Genomic DNA, 1,055 nt, shown 5'->3' on the forward strand with positions numbered 1-1,055 from the left:
GCTAAAAGTAAGTTTTTATGTATAGCTGGAAAGGTGTACTATTCCTCCGATCATTCAACCTGTATACTCTTACTAGGTAGTAGTAGTAAAAAAAAAAACCAAAAACAAAACCAAAACATATTTATGTTCTTTATTTTTGTTTTGAATGTTACCAAATGTGTTGGCGTGTTGTGGATAAAAGGCTGCTGTATTGAGCAGATGCTAGGTAACATGGGTAAATGGGGGGTTTTATTTTTTTGAATCTTTGTAAATAAAAATACCAAGTTATGTGCATTTAACATGGTTCTTGGCTTTTTAGCTATCAACAAGCTTTGTATTAAAGCCCTCTCTTCATTTGGAGGTCTTAATCTTCTGAGAACTTTTTTCTAACATTTTTGACTGAAGAACAGAAAATGTTAATATGAAATAAACTCAAAGCTGCCAATCGCTGCAAACTAGAGAAATCTACAAGCCTTTTATAACTTATGCCAATAGCTTTTCATAGACATAAAAAAGGGGGGGAAAAAACTTCAGTTGGCTTTGAGAATGGAAATAACCTTCTGTGCTACAGTAGAATTGAAGCTGTTTAGTTACAGATTTAAAATTTTAAGCCTATCATACCTGCAGTAACATGAAAAAGTTCCATAGATCTGTAGAAAATGGGACCGGGGCAATTTCAGGAAGTCAAAGCATCCAGAAATTTGGCTCTGTTGTAACTACATTTGCATCAGCAATTTTGGACTCTCTATTGTATACTGTTTTAATTAAAGTAATAGTAATAAAGGAATGATAGCAGAGAAATTCTGCTACTGCCTGTTCTTCTTCAACCAACTGTTTTATTGTAGAAACATATGTGCTACAAACTACTCTGTTAATGTTAATATTTCTGTAGCTGGAATTTACAATGCGAGAGGCTGTACAGTGCCTACATGCGCTGGAAGAATATTGTCCCTCTAAGGAAGACTATAGCAAACTCTGCTTGCTGCTGACACTGCCTCGCTTGACCAACCACGCAGAATTCAAGGACTGGAATCCCAGTACTGCACGGGTTCACTGCTTTGAAGAAGCCTGCGTCA

The 1,055-nt window shown here is 36.0% G+C and overlaps 1 protein-coding gene across 1 annotated transcript in view; it reads left to right on the forward strand.

The window, feature by feature from the left end:
• WDR47 (WD repeat domain 47) overlaps positions 1–1,055 on the forward strand; it is a 20,405-nt gene that overhangs the window by 4,009 nt on the left and 15,341 nt on the right. Inside the window, exon 5 of the mRNA XM_009636198.2 lies at positions 872–1,055. This exon is cut by the window's right edge and continues 607 nt beyond it. Coding sequence (XP_009634493.2) covers positions 872–1,055 — 184 coding nt within the window. The remainder of the gene's footprint in view (positions 1–871) is intronic.

The sequence above is a fragment of the Egretta garzetta genome, unplaced genomic scaffold, assembly GCF_000687185.1.
Source record: "Egretta garzetta isolate BGI_Z169 unplaced genomic scaffold, ASM68718v1 scaffold163, whole genome shotgun sequence".
In the NCBI taxonomy this organism is placed as follows: Eukaryota; Metazoa; Chordata; class Aves; order Pelecaniformes; family Ardeidae; genus Egretta; species Egretta garzetta.